Consider the following 23,426-nt stretch of genomic DNA (forward strand, 5'->3'; position numbering starts at 1 on the left):
AAGGGATGCTGATTACTTTTTTTCTGGCAAGGGGTGGCAAGTCAAATAAGTTTGGAAACGTAGGTGATAAATTCTTTCATGCTTCTTACCTCATCTAACGGCTTATCTTCCAAAGCTGTTAAATCCAGGAGTGGGTTTTTCACTCCTAATGAAACCATTGTTTTTAATCCTAGAAAATCAACAACAAAAAAAGTTGATCCAAGCCTTAACTTTGCCAGAAATTAAAAAGAAAACCAACCAACCAGTGGCTCAAATGATGAGAGACCATAGTGCAAGTGTCTCAGGGAGAAAAAAAATTACCTTTTTCATCTATTTTGGCACATTCTGCAAATAGGTCTTTTGACCCTGAATTCAGTCGATCCCGGTGAAAATAATGGGACTGGAAGAAACGTGTCCAGAATTCCTTTTCTGTCATGTTGTGGGGGACATTTTCTGCATATTTCATTTTTACTAGGGGAATAAAAAACATCACCAAACCAAAAAAATCAGCCATTTATGGAGTTTTCATTTTTCAAAAGCTCAAATTAGACAATGAAAATACAGACAAGTAGCAAAACTGGGTTATGAATCCTGTCATATATTCTAATCTAATGATGAAGATGAACCACCATTTGAGAGATTAGGGAACGAATCTTGAAAAATCATGAACTGACTGCACCAGGAGAGTTAGTAAGGTTAGCCACCACACCAAGTACATATGTGTCAAGAAGTATGTATGTCTGGTGTCAGACTCGCCGAGTTGGCTTGCTCACTCATTTCCACCTGTGTCCTTTTCCTGGTCACTGTTGTTAGGTGCTGGAAATGAAAAGCCCGTTACACTTTCTGGACTGTAGATGCACGCAGTTCTTTAGAGGCTTGTTCAAAGCCTGGGCACAGGTTCAAAGCACAGTTTCTTGAGTTCCAAGTTCTAGCTCAGTCACTTACTGTCTGTGTGAAATAATTCTCTCTACATCTTGATTTACTCATTTATAAAAAAGGGGCAGCAATAACACCTACCTCACAGAATTACTATGAAGATTAAATGAGTTAATAAGACAAAGTTCTTTCAGCAGTGTCTGGCAAGTATAATGTATTACGCTGTGTGCCAAGCCGATTCTTAGTTGTCATCCTAAAGGACACAGCAGAAAGCCCCACAGGGCGCTGAAGCTGTCCTCTTTGTAGAAGCACATCACCAGGCCTTTTCCCCCGTGGAGTTGCTGGGTTGATTCAAATGGCCAGTCTTTGGGTTAGCAGTCCATTGCTTACCTTCTGAGCCCTCAGGGCCCATTAGACACTGTATAATTATGATATTCTCAGGGCAATATGGAAATACCAACAATACAGTGATAACAGGCAAACACCAGTTGTGTGAGGAAGTCAGGCTTTTGCAGGGGTGGTAATGAAGTGATGCTTGAGCTGAGCTTTTAGGGACAGAGGTTTCCTAATGACTATAGATGCAGGCGTGCGACGAGGGAGCAGCATATAGTGGAGGAACACTTTGCAGAGTTGAAAAGAAGACTGAAGTAGGGTTGGCCACATCGCATAAAGCACTAGGGCTGGGATCAAGAAATGTATCCTTTTAGGGTGGTTTTTGGCACAGGAAACAATTTATGGGTTAGATAGTTCACTCTGGAGGTAGCCTGAAGGATGATAAACATTAGTGCTACCCACTGACTCAAGTTTTATGAATGCCTCTGGACACATTCTGTCTCGGGTATGCTGAGGGCTTCGGTTTAGGAATCACTCATGGAAAGACTGGCAGTGACATCAGTGAACCGATAACAGGACATCCTTTATACAGTGTCAGCCATTTATCAGGTCAAGGTACTTTATAAAGAGTCTTGTACTTAACCAGAAACAAATATAAAGCCTTTCGTTTTTCCCATGGATATACTATAGAACTCATCAAAAACAAACATCTGAATTACATGGAAGAAATGATTCCTCTTACCTGCCGGATAGGTCCTAAATATGGACTCAATGATATCGGTGGTTAAATTGTATCTCAGACCATTACAGCCATCTGTTTGAGGCCGGACATCAGCCTAAAATAAAGACCACACATTACTCAGGACACCAGGGGAAGATATCTATATTCCCCAATCCTTTCTGAGTAACATGCAGGGACAGTGTATCCTTCAGCTTTACTCTGACAGAGACAAGGCTCAATGATTGGCCTGGTTCACACAGCTTTAGGGATCCGTACAATCAGTTTATCAGAATCCAATATGGTCAAATGGGTCTCAGCGTAGTCCAAGGTACAGACAGTGGAGTTTTAACCTTAAACTTCGGTAGTTAACAAAACTACCACCAACCCTGGTTACTGAGAAATTACATTGACATTATGTGGTTTTAGAAAGTTACCAAACACAAAATTCATATTAAAATATACTGCATACACCTAAAAAATACTTTATAATGGATACAGAATTTGCCATTGATTTAAGGAAACGTTGAACCTTATAGAATGGGCATTGCTAACATCTACATACGTATATCAGAGTTTTCCACACAACATGCCCCTCCTCAGAAATCCAGAAGGGTTACATACCAGAAATGCTGCAGAAATGCCAACATCCTGCTTATGATTAGATGTGGAAGAACTGTCTGCTGTATTCACATTTAAGCGATTGGCCCAGAAATCCTCAGCACTGATCACCTGACTCACAACAAGGTCTTTATAAAGCTGAAACAGAACAGGGTCTTCTTGTAGCATTCTGGTGAGAGAATATAATGAACATATTCAACTTCTGGAAGGAAACAATACTCAAGCTGTAGTTGGAAAGATTCTAATGATTGAACACAGTTTTATTTTGTGGTTGAACAGCAAAAGCCAACTCAGCTCCTTTTTATCCCCCGTAGTTCATTCCGTAGTAATCAGAGACCTTTTGGGTAAAACCAAGACAGTGAAAGTAAATGGAGCAGTCTAAAGAACAAAGGCTAACCCCGTTGAGTAGGAACATTTAGTTTTACTCATTTCTGCAGCTCAGTGACACAAAGGTTCCTGTGCTTTTGTAGTACTGTGTTGCGTACTCTTTTGCACATAAGGTGAATGAGAATTAGAGGCAGTGTTCCTGAGATGTCCCGCAACCGACTTCTCATGGTTATGTGCACTTGGAATTATAAGCACCAATGGCTTGAACAGTATTAATGGAATAATTCATCTCATTATTTTACATGGTGTCTCACTTTTTCATAATATGATTTCTTTGAAGTATCTTACTCACAAATACCTGCTTCTTCAAACGCAACAAATGGTTTCTTCTAATGGCTTAATCTCTTCTAGCAGTTTAATAGCTTCTCAGTGACAGACAACAGGGCAAAGGGCTAAAAGGACATCAGCACTGCTAGTCATAGGTTCTAATCTCAGTCCTGAATCGAATTAAATGTTAGTGCTAAGGCAGTTATGTTCTGAGTTTTTGCATTCTCATACACGTAACATAAAATAACAACAACCCCACATGTTCCCTTACATACTAAAAGAAACTGTACCTGAAACACCCCGAGAAGCTATTATGAAACTGAAGGACAGAAACAAATGCTTCCCCTCTTGGAGCCAAATATTTTACATACACTTCTAATTTTCAAAACACTGATGAGGTTGCTATCAAGGTTGCTGTGTGGTAGGTTACTACTAGGAGGAACCTGAGGCTCAAAGTGATGACACAATTTGCCCATAGCTGCACAGCTAATAAGATGCTAAAGTTAAACCCAAAGAGAAGTAATTCAGTATATTCCTACATTATACTACAGTAGCACGGGGTGTGTGAACTAATAACAATTTATTAGTACTATACGGCCTCGTCTTCTTTTCACTGCTATTGAGTTGATGTTGACTCACAGAGACCCTACAGCCCTATAGGACAGGCTAGAGCTGCCCCTGTGAGCTTCAAAACCAGTGGTTCTCAACCTGTGGGTCACAACCCCTTTGGGAGTTGAAAGATTCTTTCACAGGGGCCACCTGATTCCTAACAGTAGCAAAATTAGTTCTGAAGTAGCCAACGAAAATAATTTTATGGTTGGGGGCGTCACCACAACACAAGGACCTGTATTAAAGGGTCGTGGCCTTAGGAAGGTTAAGAACCACTGTTCTAGACTGTAACTTCTTCATGGGAGTAGAAAGCCTCATCTTTCTCTGATGATCGGATGGTGTTTTTAAACTGCTGATCTTGTGTATCATAACCCAACACATAACCAACATGCCACCAGGGCTCCTATTATATATAAGGCCTAGTATCTCTGTAAAAGACATTTCAGTCCCTGTTACCTGTTTTTCTCTTCGAGTTCCTTATTTGCTTTCCTCTTGAATTTGGGAAGCAACTGCTGGAGAAGGTCTTTGACAGCATCTCGTTCCTTCACTGCAGTGCTTTCACTGGAGAAATGGAAGTTTGTTGTGTCCCCTGCATGCAGGACCAGCTGAAGCTGAATTTTAGCTTTTCCTTCTGGACTGATTTTCTGGCCTAAAAAGCAGCACACGAATTAGATCAGCACACGAATTAGATCAGGAATTAGATAATGGAATCGGTTACCTATCCTCTCAGTAAGATTTAGTTTTCCTCTGGGCTTTAGCTGACTTGTTCCAATTTTGAAGTATTTGTAGAAATAAATGGGTCAGAATCCCATATAATTAAAGCAAGGCTAAACAAAGTCACTGCAAACATCCTGCTGCTACCTCTGGGTACTAATGGGTTTTTGCTTCCATTCAATGGGGGTAGATCTTTTTAAAGCTTTCTATAACACAACTAGGAGCCTTGAACACATCCTGGACAGAATGCTCCCAATACCACCAAGAATAAAAATGAGTTTTCATTAATTACAAAAGGGAACTATAATGTTGGTGACTCCTTTAACTAAATGATCAAACAGCCACATTTAAGGTGGTATAACCTGACATCATATGCTTTTTGAGGTGATGAATTAAGAGATAAATAACCACTGATGATGCATTCTTGCCTAGGTTTAACTGGAATACCATCATGTGTTTGGATCTTTGTAAGAACTATAGATGTAGAGAAACAATTAAGCAAAATTAAGCAAAACCTTGAGGAGACAATCAGGCACACTTGTATAGTTTTAAGGAAACAAAAGATATAACTACATATATTCATCTAGATTGGATACTGATTTCAAAACAAAACACTTTACAGCTATTAAAGACATTACAGGGATATCCAGAATAATGTAACAACGGCCTGGGTACTTACTATTAAAATTTCAATGGTGTGATATCATAGGCAACAAAGGTGCATAGACACATATATAGAGACAGCACACACAATACAGCAATTATGGCACATGTTAAGAGATGAAGTATCTTAAATAACTTACAGTAAGCTAGCATGCCCCACTGTTTCATTCTTCCATATCAGACTACCATACCTTTTGCTGTACTTTTCCTTAGTTACTGGTTTTATCTTTGCTCTATCTTACGTCGTCCCTGAGGGGGCTCCTTCTGAAACTTTCTGACTAGTTAACTTCAGCCATGGTAAGAAATAATGCCAATTTCTATTTTAGTCAACATTCAGTGGTTTCTTTCAGAAAACAGGCTTTCTTTTACACATTAAAACTGAAGATGGACATATTTGGATATACTGTTCTCTACCCACTGAGATTTTCTGAGATAAGAACATTCAGTGTAACTGCATTATAAAGTTACAGGGCTATCTTTTGAGCTAAGACAAAGGACAAAAAAAGGAGGGGGAGAAAGGCAAATACAGGCAGTTCCTAATTTATGAGATTACAGTATTGCAATGTTGGTTCTTATGACTATGATCAAGAACTTGTAATACATTTGTTCCACACACAGTTTTCAAGGTGGTACTGTTGGGAAGAGTACAGCTAGAATGCTCCTGATCAGTGAGGACTGTGTTTCACGCATTCTGCACATGTTACCAGAAGGGACCAGTCCCCAGAGGACAGCATCATTGGTAGAGTCGGGGAAAAGGAGAAGACTGATTAAATGGATGGACACAATGGCTGCAACAAGGGGCTCAAACGCAGCAACAATTGTGAGCATGGCACAGGCGCATGCAGACTTTCAATCCTCTGAGTTGGAACCGACTTGAAGGCACAATTTTCAGCATGAAAGACCAATCAGTGTAGGCAGTAGAGAACTAGGGTGAATTTTTTCCATTTTTATTTCTTTTTCTCATGTCTATCCATATAGGATAGGTAGAATAACCAAGCAAGAGACAAAAATGGGGCCATCAGCTCTGGGGTGACATGGGAGAGGAGGCGGTGGGAGAAAGGGCGGAGGGAGCCAACAAACCCAGAGACAAGGGAACAATAAGAGATCTAAAATTGATGACGAGGAGGTCGTAGAGTGCTTAATGAGGTTGGATCAAGTGCAGTGCAGCCAAGAGAAAGTACTGAGAGTTTAAAGAAGGCTGAACATGATAGCAGGACAGGAGGAAAGTAAAAAGTAGAGGAAAGAAGTAGGAGACAAAAGACATTTACAGAGGTATAAATTTAGGAATGTATATATGTAAATACATTAACATAAAATGATAGGGATAAAAAAAAACCCCAAACAAAAAAATCCAATAGGGATATAGGTCTATGTAAATATATTTAAATGTTAAGCAGTAAGGTAGCAGATGGGCATTGGGCCTCTATTTAAGGACTTCCTCAGTGCAAGAACAGGTTCTAATAACCTGTCATTCTGTTATGCTCACCTTCCCAACATAATCGCTGAAGACAAAACAGGTGCATAAGCAAATGTGGTGAAGAAAGCTGATGGTGCCTGGCTATTAAAAGATATAGAGTCTGGGGTCTTAAAGGCTTGAAACTAAGCAAGCAGCAATCTAGCAGGGAAGCAGCAAAGCTCAAATGGAAGAAGCACACCAGCCTGTATGATTACAAGGTGTTGACAGGATAAGGTACCAGGCATCAGAAGACCCCAAACAAACAAATATATCAATACAAATTATGGGGGTTAGGAGTGGAGACTCAAAGTTGATCTGCACAAAATTGGACATTCCGTCACAGAAGGGTCACAAGGAAAGAACGAGATAACCAGGGTGCAGCACAGCACCAATGGAACACACAATATTCCTCTAGCTCTTTAATGCTTCCTCCCCCATTTTATCATGACCCAGTTCTACCTTACAAATCCAGCTAGACCGGAGCATGTACACCGGTACAGATATGGGCTCTGGACACACAGAATCCAGGACAGATAAACCCCTCAGGAACAGCAGTGGGAGTGGTGATACCATGAGGGTAGGGTGATGGGGTGGGTGGGAGAGGAGGAGGAATGGGAACTTACTAGACTACAATGATGTATAACCCCCCAACCCCCACCCCTGTTGACAGCAGGTGGTGTAAGATATGAAAATAATAATTTATCAGTGGTCCATGAGGGTGGGAGGAGGGGAAAAAAAGAGGAGCTGATACCAAGGGCTTAAACAGAAAGAAAGTATTTTGAAATTGATGAGAGTATATGTATAAATGTACTTGATATAATTGATGTATGGATTGTTATGTGCTGTAAGAGCCCCAAATAAAATGATTTATCAAACAAACAAAAAAACTATGGTGAATTTTAAGCTTTATTTTTTTGTGGCTAACCTGATTTTAGCACGGGGCAACGGAGAGCTCATCTTGGTCATTTCCAGCACATCCCCGGACTAGGGCAGCTGGTCATACCTATGAGACATTTGTAAACTGAACTGCGCACTTGATAAGTTGAGGACGGTCTGCTTTTGGAGGTGTCATGTTGTTTGAAACCTAAACAGTATTTGATTTAGGAGCAAAGTTTCTTTGTAGGGTAAGAAATGAATCTATAGTAATGGTTGGTTAAGATAACCCAATTTGTCAAGTGCTTTATTGATTGGTCTATCCTCAACGTCCTCTATCCAAGGGGGAGTGGGGTGAAATGCATAAAGTCCTTTAAGAGGAATTTCACAGTAAAGGTTCTAAATCTTAGTATTCACCGGGTATTTCTAAACCTGATTATTATTGGGCTCTGGCAGTTTCATAATGTACTGTCAACTCGAGTGAAGGGGTGGGGTCTAGCCTGTCATTCAGGTCATAGTCAATGAAGCCTCTGTGTGGGAGTAGACTTCTCCTGTGGATTCTGGGATATTCTGTCTTCATCCCTGGAGGTGGGACACACAGAATCTGTCTGCTGGACAGTCCTGTTGCCAAGCCATATGGAGCTGTGCTGATTGCAGCCAGAGCCCTGGAGCTGGAGGAGGCACATGCAGACCCATGCCAGCACTGAGATGCTTCCACTGCCACTGGATCCCACAAGACTTTCCACCCACTGGCCTGTGATCTTCCTGCAGTCTACATCCCATCATTGTATGTGCTGCAAGTGTCTGTAGAAGAATTTATGGACTAGTGTCGGACATATGGGCTGATATCTGACTTAGGGGCTAATATCAAACTTATGCACTTGATATGGACTAGGCTGGGATGTTTTCTTAATATAAGATTGCTCAGTTATATACAGCTTTCTTATACACATGATTGTCTCTGGATTTGTTTCTCTAGTCAACCCGGACTAACACATGGGTCATACAGTATCATGTCCTCAGGGTAATCAGTTCAAAGTTCACCTTGCAAATTTGAAAAGAGGATTTTGATCCTAACCTTCACATTAGAAAAAAAATTAGAACTAAATTACATATGTTCTATTTAGATTCAATATATTTCAACAAATGATAGTCATATAATCAGAGATTAATCAGAAAAGTTATTTAAATGGTACATTTTTAAAATAGGGCAATTTGGTATTCGTTGACATTTTAAATGCATGAGCCACTTGAACCAGTGTGTTGAAGGGATGTACACAAGTTCAGAAGTCTACACAAGTTCAGAAAGGTATTAAGTGTACAGATCTAAACTGCACCACTATTTGCAGCAAAAAAACCTGGAAATTTCCTAAATGTTCTTCAACAGTTGACTATTTAAATATTAAGAATGTACATCCATTCTGTGGAGTGTTATGCAATTCATAAAATAAGGCATATGTAATCTATATGCAATACATATATATAAAACTGTAACACTATTATTTGAAAAGTAAAAAGAACAGTGTACATGCTGCATTTCCATTTTGTAATTATTTCTATTCGGTTTAATTTTTGTTGGCATAATTTTAAAAACCACTTATTCAATCTTATGCAATTAACAGCAAATATGATCTACATTAGATATTCATACATAGCTGACTTACATTTTATATCTGCATACATATGGCTGATTGTAAACCTATCTTTGCCTTCAGGTGCCCAAGCAATTCTTTCTGCCATGAGGTATAGCGCTCCATCTTGCTTCTTTTGGCGCACTTTCTTTACAATCAGTAAAACTTCTTCAGATGAAGTTGCCATGACGTCTAGAAGGTACCAACAGAGGGGAGGAAAATGAGGAAAAAACCCACTTCCTTGAAATCTGCTGTCAATTAAGCTAGTCAAGTTCATAAAGAAAGACATAAAGGTAATACAGAGTATCATCAATACTATGGAAAGAAGTCACTGTTGGGATGGCCCTTCGAAATTTAAAATCCAAACAATAGGCAATTACCAAAAGGAGGGGGGCAGTCTCTTTGCTCAAAGTTGAAGGCAAAACTTATACGGCATTATTCCTTTAAAACCAAACTTCACTTTACTTCCATCATATATGTAAATTTATTTAATACTTACACTTACTGATGGAGCGCAAAGTTAACAGTCTTTAGTATGAGTTACACCTCAATATAAAGAAAATAAAAATTCTCACAAATGGATTAATAAATATAAGGGAAAAAACACTGAAGTTGTCAAGTATTTCATTTTATGTGGATCCCACAATGAACACTCATGGAAGCAGCAATCAGTAGTCTGCAACTCGTACTGCAAAAATCTCTTCACAGTGTTAAAAAGCAAGGAAGTCACCTGGGTGACTAACGGGAGCTCGCCTCAAGTATTTTTAATTACCTTACACGCATCTGAAACCTGGACAAGGAATCAGGAAGACCAGAGACAGTGACATAAAGGACTTCCATGAAGAAAACAAACTCTCTCAGAAAATCTCTCACAGTGGGACACACCTTTGTCTCATGTGCTTTGGGCAAGTTGTCAGGAGGGGTCAATCCTTGGGAGACACTTGAGAGAGAAGGCCTGTGAGCTAAAAAGAGTAAGTCCCTCAATGAGACAGACTGACACAGCGCTTAACAGAGGGCTCTAACATCAGACAGATTTCCAGGAGGATGCAGTACTGGCAGCATTTCATTCTCTTGTACTTAAGGTTGCTGTGTCAAAACCAATTAGATGACACCTAACAACAATGGGTCATTAGACCGCAAATGATTTCAATGTTTTCTTAGTTGTCTTACATTTATTTTACAATGAGAAAAGTAGTTATTAAAAAGGTCTTCCAAAGGGATTATTCCCTATCAAACTGTTTTTAAGGTAACAAGGGAAAGTTTAGGGTCATTGTGGGTAAAAATTAAAATGGTATTTCCTATTTTCACTTGTTATGTTAAATTTTTATACTATGTATGGTATGTATCACTTATTTTTAAAAGTTTAATTTATAAAATGGTAAGTAACCATCAAATACTTTATTATCACAAAATTATTATAATAAATAGCTACTTTTAAAAAGCCATCTGGAAAGCTTGACTCACATATATTTTAGGAAACATGAATTACAATGTAAGCAAGACAGGGGGTGATTTGTTGAGGATCCGTGATGAAGTATGTCATAGTTGGAAGAGCAGCAGTAAGTCCAGCTGAGAGAGCAGGTTTCCAACTACGCTTTTAAAGAGTGGGCTGGGCTGGGGTGGGGGTGATTGGGGGAGGGTGTTTTTCATCCTTTCTGAATTTGGAAGGCAAGGAAGAAAAGAAGACAGCAGAAGTTGGAGGACAAGTTAAGACTATAGAACCAATTGTTATTAGAATCACCTACTTTAAATCGATATTGGGGAAAAAACGCACCACCTTCCTTGCCATATATAACATGTAAAACCATTCATATTAAAATCCATTTTAGCAAACATTAACAAAACAAATAATTGGAAGTTATCCAACACCATGTATTACTAGTTGTTTCACAGTTAATTTGCTTGGTAAATCCTTCTGCTCAATTCCCAGGGCAGATTGTTTGAGGGTGAGAGTTCAGTAACCACTGCTTGGGAGCTAACAGAACTCTTATGAGACACAGAATTAAGAAAAGACGGGTATATGTACATTTAAATAAACCAGCTTAGGTGAAAACCTAAAGGATTTTCTACTTTATGAATTAGTCTGTCAAGAGACTTCTTTAAATAGCAAGATCTTCCAGTAATAGCATTAAATACCTGCCGTTAACCAATTCATCTGCACACAGAGAATACGCTTTCCCCTTCCCATCAACTGACGTTTATTCATTTTTTTCATTTCACTATAAGCTCCAAATGTACTAGGTAATTTATCGTAGCTATTATTCATTTATGCAATTCTCTCCAGTGTTTGTCTCCCCAGAAAGTCTAGTTTTCTGTGTTATGAATGGACAATGCTTCTGACTGCCATCAAGTCCACTCTGACTCATAGTACCCTAGTACAGGGTACATCAGCCCCTGTGGGTTTGAGACGGGAACTCTTTCTGGGAGTAGGAAGCTTCATCTTTCTCCTCACAAGGGCAGGTGTTCAAACTGCTAACATTGTGGTTAGCAGCTCATTTCACCCAAAGGGCTCATTTCTAAGATAACTTTTACTCTCCTTTAAAGTTATGTAATTTCCCCCTCATTTTGAAATGAATGAGCCAACCTCTACTACCAACAAATTCTTCCTCACAATTACCTTCTGGACAGGAAGCTTTTAAATCACTGAAAATTCTTTGAGCCTTTTCTAGGACTAAAATAAGGTAGTAAATAAAATTGTTCACACAGACTCTAGCTACCTACAAATTCGACAAACTTGGGAATATAACTCATTTGTATGCCACGGACTGCCTATACAAACCCTTAAGCTTCGTGAGGGAGGGTGAGGGCCGCTCACTGATAATAAAGCACTCAGCTGTGTCTGGCCCATATGAAGGGTCCAAAAACATATCCGTTAATTTAAGATCATTGCTGTTACTCGGGGTGAGACAAGGTCGAGACACACGAAAGATCTTTGCTCCTATCTCCTCTGCAAAATTCCAGAAAGCGTGATAGATCTGAATTCACCTAGCAGTATACCGTTTTCCACATATACCAATAATTGGCTCCTGCCTTTACAGGGAAACAGAATTTGAAACTGTTGAGCAGAAATCTGTGTCACTGCATCTCTGCATTTCCATTATCTGCATTCCTCTTTCAAGTGTGTAGAAATAAATGGGATATGAGGCAAATGTACCACAAGTTTCTTAAACCTTACACAGAGAGGTATATTACTGGAATGAGAGTTATTCCCTCTGGTAGAACGCAAAAGGAAATTCCGAATTCTGCTAGTCACTGGCAATCCAAAAATGTTTTAACCTTTGTTAGTACAGCACTAGCAGGAGTAAGAGCTGAGAAATATGTAAAGAATGGTCACAATGTACTGTTTAAAGGCCAGTTACACAAACAACTAAGGGTGATGTGGCAATTTTAGGATCATGTACCTTTTCACTTTACAGCGGTGCAGGGAGAGGCAGGAGGAGGAAAACGCAAGGTAAAGGAGGTATGTGCCTATAACTACTAATAAATACTGTGTGTTAATAGTATGTTATAATAGCAAGAGATGAGCAGTTAGCTGGTAACCAAAGTGGAGAAAGGAGGGCCTATCAGGCCTGCACTACCACACTGAGGGCACATTGAGATTTTGACTTGGGAAGGGCACTGAAAGCAGGAAGTGAGAGAGCAGGAAGTGTAAAAAGACATTCCCTATCCCCACATAAAATCAACAGAGTCCAGAAATGGTGGGAAAACTCAGGATATACGAGACAATATCTTGATGGTAGGAAAAAACGGGACAGAGAAATTGGCTTTAGGGTGGAACCACATACCAGATACAAGGCACAGACCTTGAGGGCTGCACTAATCATTCTAGTAGTTCTACAGTGCATGCTCCCTACCTGCTTACATTAAAAACAAACAACCATTTCTATTGTAATTGTATCTCATATCATCTAGGAGACTTAAATGTCAGCTGCTGCACTGCTAAGGGTCAGCTGAGTGAAGGAAACAAACCAGGTTTATTAATGGTTCCATTCTACCCATTTGTCCTTTAAGGAAGAGCTGTGGCAGTCTGCTTCTGTAAAGATGATGGCCCAGGAAATCCAATGGGTCAGTTCTACTCTGTCTTACAGGGTTAGTGAGTCAGAATTGATGGGATGGCATTGGGGTTTTTGGTTTTGTTTTAAATAGGCACATACCTCTAACCAGAATCTAGTCTTCTGTAAGCTATAAGTCTGCTACTAAAGGTTACTGTCTAGTCTGTTGGTAACTCTCCTTTTAATTGCTCTTTGGCTTTTCAAAATCCATTTTAAGGGCTGGCAATTTTGGCTTAATTACCAAAGTGCAGACCAGCAGTTTTCAAACTGTATTCCAACAAGATGAATTTAGGATAGAAGGAGGCTGAGTAGGACAGTCATGCTACTGTCCCCACTCCCCAACGCAAACGCAGTTCCACCAACACGGACAACGTAACCCATTGGGATTCCAGATAAGGCTTCATCGGGGAAATGGTTCCACTTCTTTAAAATGTTTGAAACTCAAAAGCCTGGGTAATGAGAATATTGGCTTGTGTGGAACCAACGCTAACTGTGAAGCCTTACTTCAAATCACACAGCTTCTGCATGTTTGAAAATTAGGTCTCCTACTGGACAAAAGATAAGTATTTATATTCCTCTTTTTACAATGGGCATTTAAGAGAGTATCAATTCTACCTCTGAGAACACCGAGAGAATATACATCAACTAAGTTTCCATGTGGAGATTTTTCATTGACGATCAAACTGGGAAGTGACCAAATTGGGAGGGGGGGAGGGGGACGGACTGGACTGGCACACGTCTGAAGAGTGCTAAGGTTTAAAAAGCGGTAGGACTGACAGGTGGAGCAAACGGTGTGTAGACAGGAAGGTGTTCCTCTCCAACGGAAACCGAAAGATCCCATAGCACATGCCCTAGCGGGAAGGGCTTCTCTGGCCGGGAGAGGCCTTCACGTCTGATTCTCAGGACCCAAGGTTGATCGGGCTTCGGCTAAGCCTTCGAATCCTTGCCCCTAACAGATGAACACGATTCACATGGGCAAGGCCATTAGGGGTCCCTTTACCGTTTGGGGATAAGAACGGGCAGCCGGGACACAGTCCCGGGAGCTGTGGCGATAGCGACAGCGGCGCTGGGAACTGCTGGGGTCCGTGCGGTGCTGCGGAGCCCCTGGGCCTGTCAGATTCTCCGCCGCCCGCCCACCCTCATGCTGGGGTATAAACTTACCAGGTCGGAGCTACGGCTCTGGATCGAGAGTCAGTCCTTGGGCCGGGTCGAGTCGCGTTCCACCGCGCTTAGAGCCGCCGCCCGCAAGAGGCTGAAGCCCAGCAGCCGTCGCCGCCAGCCGCGCCTCTGTTACTAGGGGGTCTCGCCTCCATCGCTGGCTGCGAGAACTCCAGGGGCACGTGACCGGAAGTGCGAAGGCGGGCTTGTGGGGCACGTGACGCGAGAGCGCGGCCGCCATGACACCTTCCGCCAGCTTCCTCCCGATCCCGCCGCTTCCCGCCGACTGCGTTTCCCCTCACCGGCCTCGAGCGGCGAAGGGTCTCGGGATCCTGGCCGACCCAGCCCTTTGGCCCAGCGCTCCTCCAGTCCCGGTCGGCGCTGCATTTTCTGGCGTCCGCGGACCGCTGTCCGCAGGCCGTAGAGAGCGGAATTGCGACGGCGGCCTGTGGGGGAGGGACCACGCGCAATGAGGGGGGCGTGACTGTCACGTGACGAGGAAGTGCCGTTAACCGCGTTGTCCCCGCGTCCCCGGCGCTCGTGGATGACGTAAGACAGGGAGGGGCGGGTTGGCGGGCGAGATGGAAGCTGAGGTGTGGGGTGAGTTGGCGCCGACGTTGAGTGGAGTGTCCGCTGGGATAAGTCTAGAGGTGGTGGAGTGGACCTGGGGTCTCGAGACTGCTGGTCTGTGAGCCTGACCCGGGCCCTTTCCTCGTGAGGAATATAGTAGTAAAGTTATTATTGTTGAAGAGGTACTATTAGTTCTGCTAGACCAGGAATTACTTGGGGGCGCGAACTCCTGTAATAAGCATTCTGTGAAATTGGAATGGATGTCTTAGTGAAATGAGTCGAAGTTTTTGTCCGAGAGGAGAGTTGTCATGACTTTTCCAGTGGAAAGATGCCCGGTAATAGAAAAAGGGAGAAAATGTTTTTGGAAATACTGATGGTAACAAGTGTGCTTGATAGAATTGATGTATGGATTGTTATAAGAGCTCTAAGAGCCCCCAATGAAATAATTTATTAAAAGTTAACAAAATGAATGCAATGACATTCGTCTTGAGTCTCAAAAAGAAAAACAAGAAAAGGAGAAATCTCTGCGCATCAGTTCCTGTATTTTTGCGTCCTCTCTACCCTTTGCTTTTCTAAGGACCTGTGTGGAAGAGAGTGCAGTGATCTACTTTTGATCTATGAGCGGCATACACTGTGGGGGCATTGGTAATCTGTACTATGCAATGAGAAAAAAGTTTTCTTAGCCATGCCACTTTAAATTACCATTAAATTAGGTGGGGGAGTGGAAAAAATCATTAGATCTAAACTCAGGAGACATAAATGAGAATCGAATTTAGACTCTGAACTTGGGCAAACTAACCTCCCCAAAAATGGTTTCTTTCACTTTGGTAAGCAATGGTGGTGTAGTGAATTACTCATTTGTACCTCGAGTTCCAAGGTCAACTGTTCAAACCCACTAGCCTGCCCTCAGGAGAACAAACTAGGCTTTTTACTGCTGTAAAGAGTTACAGTCTCAGAAACCCACAGGAACAGCTCTACTCTGCCATACAGGGTTACTGTGAGCTAGAATCGAATCGATGGCAGAGATTAATTTTTTTAGTTGCGCAGTTTTTTTGGTAAGCTGGACCTGTTACAGACTTCACAGAAGTGACATTTAAACGCAACTTTGAAGATGAAGAGTTTTCTCATATGGATGGTTTAAGAAATAGCACATGTGAAACAGCAGATGCACAGGAAGTTCAGAGAATGAAAGGGGAACAAGACAACCCAGTGTAGTCGGAGCATAGAAGAGGGGGTATGATGGAACATGAGGCTGAAAAGAGGAAGTAGAGATGAGATCATGAGTGGCATTTAAATTATCTTGGAGGGAGGGAAGTTATTGAACTGAATATTACAGTCCCTAAGTAGTTGGATGAGCACAGAATAGCAATGCGAACATACTCGAACTAGACACTAGATTTCTATATTCACCCCAAAGTGGCATTAGCTGAGTTTTCTAAGAGGTCATGCTGCACTGTGAGTTCATACAGAACAAAGATCTAAAACCCAAAGAAATTTTTCACACAAAATCAAAATAAACGTAAAATGAATGTACCTAGATAACAGGGTAAAGGAAAAATACCAGGTAAATTGAGCCAAATTGAAAATTGCTATTAATCAAATGTGACAATGGAGCATCAAAATGCTGATAATTAAAATAGGCAATATGTACATGTAATCTTGTGATTGTCTTATCAAGATGTGTTTTTCTAAGTTTTAAGTTCTTCTCACAAGAATGATATATTCTGACAAATCAACCAATCAAAAATTCTTGTTCAAAGTTGCTGATAGTATTATATGTAACCAAACCCAAACCCAAACCCACTGCTAATAGTGTTGATTCTAATTTATTCTGATCCTATTCTATATAAGTTCTCTGAAATCTTCATTGCTTGAGATTAATTATTTTAAATCTTCACTAGCACTATAATTGAAATAATTCAAAATTCACCATAAGTTAAATGCATGAATTCTGCAGCTGTCCTTATTCAATATCTAACTTTCACATATGGGTGGGATAATTGAAAATATCATGGCTTGGGTCAGGCCCACCTTAGGCCTCAAAGTGATCTTTTGCTCTTTAACTCTTTGAAGAGGTCTAGTGCAGTATATTTGCCCAATGCATTATGTCCTTTTTGCTTTATTGCCTTGTTCTGTTTGCATTATTGCCTCTTTGTCCAGGTAAAGATTGTGCATGAGTACAGTGAGTGTTCTGGAATTCCAGTTCTTCTCATAGTTTGTTATGATCCACACAGTTGAATGCCTTGGCAAAATCTGTAAAACCCAAGCAAACATCTTTCTGATATTCTCTGCTTTCAGCTAAGAGCCGTCTGACATCACTGATCTCCCTCGGGTCATGTCATCTTCTGAAACTGGCTTGAATTTCTCGCAGCTCCCTGTCAAGGTACTGCTGCAACTGTTGTTGAATGACGACAAAATTTTACTTGGATGTGATACTCAAGATAAAACAAAAACCACTGCCATTGAGTCAATGCTTACTCATAGAGACCCTGCAGGACAAGGTAGAACAACCCCCACCCCCACCCCCGAGTTTCTGAGACCATTTAACTGCTTACAGGAGAGGACAGCCCATCTTTCTCCTGAGGAGCCACTGATGGTTTCAACCTCCTAATCTTGCAGTTTGCAGCAGGGGTTCCCAATATTAGTGATACTGTTTGATAATTTATGCACTCTTCTGGGCCATCTTTATTTGGAATGGGTACAAAAATGGATCTTTTCCAGTCGATTAGCCAGGTAACTGTCTTCCAGATTTCTTGCCATCGATTAGTGAGTGCTTCATCAGCCTGTTGAAACATTCCAGTTGGTATTTTGTCAATTCCTGGAGCCTTCTTTTAGCTGATGCTTTCAATGCAGTTTGGATTTCTTCCTTCAGTGTCAGTGGTTCTTGATCATATGCTACCCTCTTGAATGGTATATGTCAACCAGTTCTTTTTGGTCCCGTTACTGTGTGTTCCGTATGCTTCCTGCACCGTTACCAGCCCAAGGTGTAACCCACTTTGCACCAGGACACTTCGCTATAAGTACACTGTCGTCTTTCCTTCTGAGGACTTCTGAGACCTTTACGGCAGAGTGCACTATCATGAAAGATTCCTAAAGACAGAAAAAGCTTCACAAGGCAAAGAAATGTAGCAGAGTACTATTTTCCAGCCGAGGGGGTTAGCCAAGTTCCCTCTCAAATTTTAACCATTTCCAACCACCTACTCACACAATTAGATGAATAGAATTATGGAGGGGCTTGCTTTAATTTCCTGGGGTTTTTTAGGTCAGGGAATGATTGTTCTATGTAATGCCAACAGACTGTTGCATGTACCGTTACCTAAATATGTTGGTTTTCCAAACTAGATGTTAGGCACCTTCAGAGAAGGGATTGTCTGTCCTCTCTCACATTTCCTCATGTGTAGAACCTAGTCATTAAATATAAGCTGAGTTAATGGTGAACCTTAAAATTTATTTCTACAAGTTTCCTTCAGGTGGGAAACTGTCTGTCAGGAAACATAGTTTCAACTCCTTGGCTCCATGGCTCTTGTGCCAGTGATTCCAGACGCCCACAGCCATGTGCTCGCTGAGTTTGAGTGTCTGGATCCATTACTGTCCACCCTGAGGCTTGACTCCGGTCGTCTGAAGGTGAGTTTCGTGGTCCTCATTTTCATATTTCTGGGTGCTGTTACACAATGTCCTTCCCGGTAGTGCTTATGTTTCACGGAAACATGGGTGTTTCCACCTACCCTAGTAATACTCTGCACTGAGGTAGCTTGTGCAGAGCTCTTTCCTGATTGAGGTTTTGAACCGTCATTTGAATCCTTTCCTAACCATGGTCATCCTTTCATTTTCTCCCTCACTCATCTTGCCAAAGGAGCCCTAGGTGCAGTAAGTACTTGGCCACAGAGAGGTCTGTGGTTGCAGTCCCCCCCCCCTCCCCCCCCCCTCCAGCTCTGTGGGAGCGAGCTGTAGCAGTCTGCTTCCAGAGAGGTTACAGCCTGGGAGCTTGTGGCCAGTTCTAGTCTGTCCTTTAGGGTGACCATGAGTTGGAACTGACTTGATTGCAACAGGTTTTTGGTTTATTTTTTAATTTCTTAAATCTTGTTGTCTTCTCTCAGAAAGTAATATATTTGGTTAAAAGTAAAATAAAACATTAGAAAAACAAATTAAAGTTTAACTGTGGTGCAAAAAAAAAATAGTATACATGAGTATGCCTTATTGCATTTTGAACAACAGGAGCCATTGAAATTATATTAATTCCCCAACACAGATTTCGATGTAGTCTTCATTTCAGGGATTAGAGCCCAAGTGAGTTGGCTTTCTGGGGAGAAATATGTTGCTTCTCTCAAATCCTGGGTTCTCTGTATTAAATCTAGGAGTGATGTGGCAAAGGACATGTCAGAACTACATTCCAAGGTAATTTCTTTCACACACGTTTGCTACCACCCCAAAGCACCTTTCTAGTCTCAGAAAAGAGAGACTAGGAAGTATTAGGCTACATAATAGGGCAACAATTATGAGGTCAGTATCAGAAATGATTTCAGCTGCATGGCAGAAAATCCCTTACTACTAGTGACTTAAGTACTAAAGACATTTGTAACCTCACTGGAAGGCAGTGTTCTAGGTGTAGTGCAGTGGCCCAATGGTAGCCCTGAGAACCCAGACTGATTCTCCTCTGCCATCCACCAGGTGTTGCCTTTTAGTCACAGCTGCATGGTAACTGGTCTGGCTCCAGACTTGGTATTCCAATTAGCATCTCAAGCAAGAAAGAAGGGGTTGAGGGCAAAAAACTTCCCCTTCAAATCCTGCCATTTTTTCTGGGTAGGTGAAACTTCCCAAGAAGTCCCTGGCAGGCTGCCTCTTACTACCTGGTGTTTTGTCACATGGTTACCCTCACATGCAAGAGAAACTGGGCAAGTGAACAGATAGCTGTTCCAGTCCCTGTAGTGGAAAGCAGCACGGTTGGAGAAGGCTGGGCTGTCTGCTAGCCAACTAATACTTTCTTCCATGTGGTATTGGGCACAGCATGGCTGCTGCACTCTGGTGGGAAAGTCAAGGATTCAGAGGCTGTGGGGAGACTGCAGAGCAGTGACCCCTCTGGGCAGTCGCACATGCCCTAGGAGCCGTGGCTCTTTGAGCTGATTGCGCAGACAAGAGCTGATTTAAGTGCGTAAAGGATTAACAAGGAAATTATTAGCTTGGTTACCTTATCCCCGGAGGTGTACTTGGTCTTGCACCGTTGGAGTCAGCATTGGAATGACCTAGTCAAATTACACAAAATAGTCTAATAATTAGCCCTTGCCAAGAGACAAAAGACTGATCTACACAAAATGGCCCATTCAGCCATTTTGAAGTTCAATTAAAAATTTTAAAGGCACACATGTTCTCCTATAGTTTTCACTGAGTTAGAAATTGAGAGTGAGTGCTATTTTGTGGTGGTCATTTGGGTAATGGCTGGGGCCAGGGGGAGGAAACTGGAACATAAATCTTCCTCATTCTTTCCAATGGATCGTGCCGTCGGTTATGATTATCTCCTCCTTGTGTTCACATCTTCAGTGCACGAGCCTCGCTGTCTCTCGCAAGTGGCTGGCGTTGGGCAGCTCAGGAGGAGTCCTCAATCTCATCCAGAGGGAAGGCTGGAAGCACAGGCTTTTCCTTTCCCATAGGGTAAGGGAAAGGGTGCCCTGCCCCAGATTCTCATACAGATGGTTTCCCCATTAAGCTCATGATGAGTAAGAAAAAAATGCAAAAACTTAAGATTTAGAAAGCACACACACACACACACACACAAAAGTCACACACACATTTCTGAGAAGCTGCCTGACATTTTTCCTTTGTGCTCTAGGAAGGTGCAGTTTCTCAGGTTGCCTGTTGTTTACATGACGATGATTATGTTGCTGCAGCTACCAGGTGAGGAACTGTTTCAAAGTTGCCTGATCTTTTCCAAGTGTATTTTCAATTGTGTGTGTGTGTGTGTGAGAGAGAGAGAGAGAGAGAGAGAAAGAGAGACCAACCATCCTACTTAGTCTGTAGCTGTGCGGATGGGGTTTAGCTCTGCAAGTCCTGTGTCCCAGGAAACCCTGTAGTCCAGCAGTTCTCAACCTGTGGGTAGCAACCCCTTTGGGGGTCGAACGGCCCTTTCACAGGGGTCGCCGGATTCATAACAGTAGCAAAATTACAGTTATGAAGTAGCAGCGAAAATAATGTTATGGTTGAGGGGTCACCACAACCTGAGGAGCTGTACGAAAGGGTCGTGGCATTAGGAAAGTTGGGAGCCACTGCTTTAGTCCATGGCAAACCAAGACAATTGGCTACCGAGTGTTTGTGGAGAATGCTTATTTGTGATAACAGCATTCCAAAGCCTTAAGAGAGACATAGAACAGAGATAGTTTAGCACAGTTAAGTTCCCCTATTCTGGTCTGCGACTAAAACAAGGAAATTAATACCTTAGTGTTTTACTTCCTCCTTTATATATATACTTGATGTCCTTGATAAGCCAAACCTGTGGACATTGGGTTGATTCCAACTCATGGCGCCTTAGATGTAATCGACTGGGACGGCTCCATATGGCTCTCTTGCCTGGAAGAAGATTGCACGGTTGTTGTTCCATGCACCATGCATGTGCACCATGGTGGGTTCAGACGTTCAGCCTGTAGTCTAGGAGTCGTGTGCTAACGGTGTGCCACCACCCAAGAATATTCTTATTCAATTAAACTGATGTGATTAACGTTGACCTATTTCGCCCTTACCAAAAGTTGGTTCTGTGACCTATTCTTCCAGTCAAGGTTTTGTAGTAGTTTGGGAATTAAATCAAGAGCGTCGTGGGAAACCGGAACGAATTTATGTGTCTTCAGAACACAAAGGCCGAAGGGTTACAGCTCTCTGCTGGGATACAGCTGTCCTTAGAGTCTTTGTAGGTGATCATGTGGGGAAAGTGTCTGTCATCAAACTCAACACTTCTAAACAAGCAAAGGTGAGAACTAGTCCTGCTCCGTAAGCGTGTGAGTGAGACGTAACGGTGCTTTCTTATAGAACTTTCAATTAAGGGAGGTGATTTTGTTTACTCTTTCTCAGGGGACTTATTCAGAGCCCAGACTACTCATTTTGTGGAGGTCGTTTATATATAGCACATAGGATCACTTGTTTTAGCTTAATGCTATTCTCGAATGCCTTCTGTGAGCATTAACTTTAACAATTTACTTATTGGCTGTTGTAGTCCTCGCTAACCCACATGTATAGTTCATGTGCATAAAGCATTCTTGAATGCCATATTTTTAAGAAAGAAAAGATGCCTATTTATTAGTAGTGTGAACCAAGTGGCAGGGAATGGCACCCATTGTCCAAGCTTATGGTCTTCTGGTCCAAGGGTAAAGAAGACTCGTGGTTGTAGGTATATTTTTTCTTAGGAGGAATGCAACTTGTGAATGGAATCATAAAGGCTCCCCATGGACTGTGCTCGGCTGTGCATTGCCCTAGGTAGGATTCCGGCCACAGTAATTGACGGGCCTCAAGGGCTGGCTCCCAGCTTACTCTAACAATGCTTGAGTGTGTGCTTCAGCCAGAGCAGGTCCGCTTCGCACAATTGCTCTGTGGTTGTGCCACAGGGATGACTCATTGCCCATTTGCTTGTTTCCATGTGGCATCCTGGTAGGAAAGAAATGCCTTAACTACTCTTGATTAAATTGCTTTATTGTAATTAGTACAGCAGAATGGTTGTTTTTTTTAATTTGCTAATGATGACCAGTCAATGTTGCCATTTGCTTCCTTGAATGTTTTTGAGCCAAAACATTTACCTTCCCCCACGAATATCTGAATATCCGTAATTTACCCTTTTTTTCCAAAGGAAGACCGGTAATCTATAGGAGACAATTCTTGCTTCCTCTCTTTCATTCCAACCTAAGATGAGATAATCACAAAGAGAGCTTCATAATTTTCTTCTGTAGTTATGCCTCCAAGTGTTTCACACTACTTTTAAATGAGTGAAACTTGGATATTTACCTTGTTTTAAATTTTATTTTGATCTAAAAGATGAAGAGCATTTATTATGATGAAACGAATCTCATTTCCCCCTCCTGTTCCTTTCAGGGAGCTGCTACCTTTGTGATGTTTCCTGTTCAGACGATCACGACCGTCGACTCGTCCATTGTGCAGTTAGACTATTTGGATGGAAGACTACTTATATCTTCACTTACTCGATCTTTCTTATGTGACACTGAAAGGTATATTGACCAACCATGAGTCATCAGAAACTAGAATTTTAAGGCTGAGTGGGACCTAGAAATCATATAGCCAAACTCTTCAATTCTATTATATAGATACTAATGAGGCACCAGCTCTAGTCAAGGTGATGTTAGAAAGAGTAGAGAGGATAGAGAGTCTCAGGTTACTCTGACAGAATTCATAAGACAAGTATTCAATTAAGACAGCGGTTCTCAACGGGGGTCAAATGACCCTTTCACAGGGGTTGCCCGATTAATAACAGTAGCAAAATTACACTTATGAAGTAGCAACGAAAATAATTTTATGGTTGAGGGTCACCA

General features: G+C 41.7%; 2 protein-coding genes across 6 annotated transcripts in view; one reads left to right on the forward strand and one right to left on the reverse strand.

The window, feature by feature from the left end:
- Positions 1 to 14,628, reverse strand: part of GTF2H1 (general transcription factor IIH subunit 1) — a 35,120-nt gene extending 20,492 nt beyond the window's left edge. Inside the window, exons 1-7 of the mRNA XM_004711584.2 lie at positions 14,341 to 14,628; positions 9,161 to 9,319; positions 4,247 to 4,439; positions 2,531 to 2,696; positions 1,931 to 2,024; positions 301 to 450; positions 90 to 169 (exon numbers count right to left, since the gene is read on the reverse strand). Coding sequence (XP_004711641.1) covers positions 90 to 169; positions 301 to 450; positions 1,931 to 2,024; positions 2,531 to 2,696; positions 4,247 to 4,439; positions 9,161 to 9,314 — 837 coding nt within the window. The 5' untranslated portion in view covers positions 9,315 to 9,319; positions 14,341 to 14,628. The remainder of the gene's footprint in view (positions 1 to 89; positions 170 to 300; positions 451 to 1,930; positions 2,025 to 2,530; positions 2,697 to 4,246; positions 4,440 to 9,160; positions 9,320 to 14,340) is intronic.
- Positions 14,589 to 23,426, forward strand: part of HPS5 (HPS5 biogenesis of lysosomal organelles complex 2 subunit 2) — a 47,122-nt gene continuing 38,284 nt past the window's right edge. The window contains exons 1-7 of one of the 5 annotated variants that reach the window (XM_045291051.1): positions 14,589 to 14,886; positions 17,206 to 17,290; positions 18,368 to 18,531; positions 20,443 to 20,553; positions 20,732 to 20,796; positions 21,667 to 21,859; positions 22,972 to 23,105. In XM_045291051.1, coding sequence (XP_045146986.1) covers positions 18,424 to 18,531; positions 20,443 to 20,553; positions 20,732 to 20,796; positions 21,667 to 21,859; positions 22,972 to 23,105 — 611 coding nt within the window. In that variant the 5' untranslated portion in view covers positions 14,589 to 14,886; positions 17,206 to 17,290; positions 18,368 to 18,423. Of the gene's footprint in view, positions 14,887 to 16,611; positions 17,291 to 17,392; positions 17,409 to 18,367; positions 18,532 to 20,442; positions 20,554 to 20,730; positions 20,797 to 21,666; positions 21,860 to 22,971; positions 23,106 to 23,426 lie in introns of those variants that run through there. The other 4 variants (XM_045291050.1, XM_045291052.1, XM_045291053.1 and 1 more) reach the window with 4 other exon arrangements.

This window comes from Echinops telfairi, unplaced genomic scaffold (assembly GCF_000313985.2).
Source record: "Echinops telfairi isolate 266 unplaced genomic scaffold, ASM31398v2 ScPeMD7_60;HRSCAF=208, whole genome shotgun sequence".
Lineage (NCBI taxonomy): Eukaryota > Metazoa > Chordata > Mammalia > Afrosoricida > Tenrecidae > Echinops > Echinops telfairi.